General features: G+C 50.5%; 1 protein-coding gene across 1 annotated transcript in view; it reads right to left on the reverse strand.

The window, feature by feature from the left end:
* Positions 1 to 134, reverse strand: part of LGI2 (leucine rich repeat LGI family member 2) — a 15,402-nt gene extending 15,268 nt beyond the window's left edge. The window contains exon 1 of the mRNA XM_070948511.1: positions 1 to 134. This exon is cut by the window's left edge and continues 51 nt beyond it. Within this exon, the coding sequence (XP_070804612.1) occupies positions 1 to 134 (134 nt within the window).
* Positions 135 to 1,498: the final 1,364 nt, after the last annotated feature.

The raw sequence follows: 1,498 nt of genomic DNA on the forward strand, positions 1-1,498 counted from the left end.
CAGATGATGGATTCCTTGGTGCAGCTGCAAGTGGCCGGGCACCGGAGCAGCTTCCTCGGCTGGGCGCGCTGCACCAAGCACGCCGCCGCCAGCAGCTGCAGCAGCAGCCGCTGCAGCCCGAGAGAGGTGGCCATGCTCCGCTCCTGGCAGCCTTTCTTGCCTTCTCTGCGCGGCAGAGGCGTTTGCAGCTGCTGCTGCTGCTTCTGCTGCTGCTGCTGCGAGTGGCGCGGGAGCCAGGCAGCATCGCTGCAAAAAAAAAAAGGAGGCTCGTTGGAGAGCCGCTCCCAGCTCGCGCTTCCTTCGGATTTCAGCTGCTGCCGTTTCCCTTGCTGCCAAAGCCGGCAGCCGCGAGCTCTCTCTCTCTCTCTCTCTCTGTGCAAGGGTTTTTGCAGCTGCTGCAGCTGCGGATCTGCCTCTCCGCCTCTTTCTCCTGAATTATTCAGCTCTTTCCCCCCCCCCCCCAAAGGCTACCTGGGGGTGGGTGGGGGAGAGCTGCTTCGCTTGCAAAGGAATGGGGTGTTGCCTGCCTGCCTGCCTGGGTGTCTTTAACCCCGAGTCCCACCTGGTGAGGTAGACTGGGTTGACTCAGCCATAGGGTAAGGGTGGGCAACCTTAAACTCTCAAGGGAGCCCTGGTAGCGCAGCAGACTAAAGCACTGTTATTAACATCATTATTTATTATTTAAATTTATTTATTTTATTTAAATTTGTATACCACCCTTCTCCCGAAGGACTCAGGATTATTGACATCTGCTGCCTGCAATTACTGTAAGTCCAAATCTCGCCAGGCTCAAGGTTGACTCAGCCTTCCATCCTTTCTAAGGTTGGTAAAATGAGGACCTGGATTGTGGGGGCAATAAGCTGACTTTGTATAAATATACAAAAGGATGAAGGCTATTGCTTAACGCATTGTAAGCCGCCCTGAGTCTCCGGAGAAGGGCGGCATAGAAATCAATTTAAAAAAAGATCCATTTGGACTCCTTTCCCACAGAAAAGAAAACTCCGGGAGCCACAAAAACCCTTCCCGTGCCTGACTACTTTTCGGGAGCGGCCACAGAACTAGCGTATGTAGTTGAATTAAACATTCTGAAACTTTTCTTTTCTGGGATTTATCCATGGTTGGCCTACCGAGGGGGTCGAAAAGCTCAATAAATTGTGTGCCGGCGGGTATCGCACATTGGCAGTTATCATATTTTGAGCGACAGGGAGCCACAGCAGAGGGATGAAGGAGCCACATGCCTTCCCAGCCTCTTCCTGGATAATAAGCCTGCCCCTCTCTCCCTCTTATTCTGTCTATTATTTTCATCTATCAATCTATCTATCTATCTATCATCTATCTATCTATCATCTATCTATCTATCTACCTATCTATCATCTCATTACCCTAACTATTATCCTATCTGTCTGTCTGTCCATCTATTATCCTATTTTTCTGTCCGTCCGTCCGTCCATCCATCAATCCATCCATCCGTCTGTCTGTCTATCATCTTATTATCCTA

This window comes from Pituophis catenifer, unplaced genomic scaffold (assembly GCF_029215685.1).
Source record: "Pituophis catenifer annectens isolate HBS135680 unplaced genomic scaffold, rPitCat1.0.hap2 SCAF_8, whole genome shotgun sequence".
NCBI lineage: Eukaryota > Metazoa > Chordata > Lepidosauria > Squamata > Colubridae > Pituophis > Pituophis catenifer.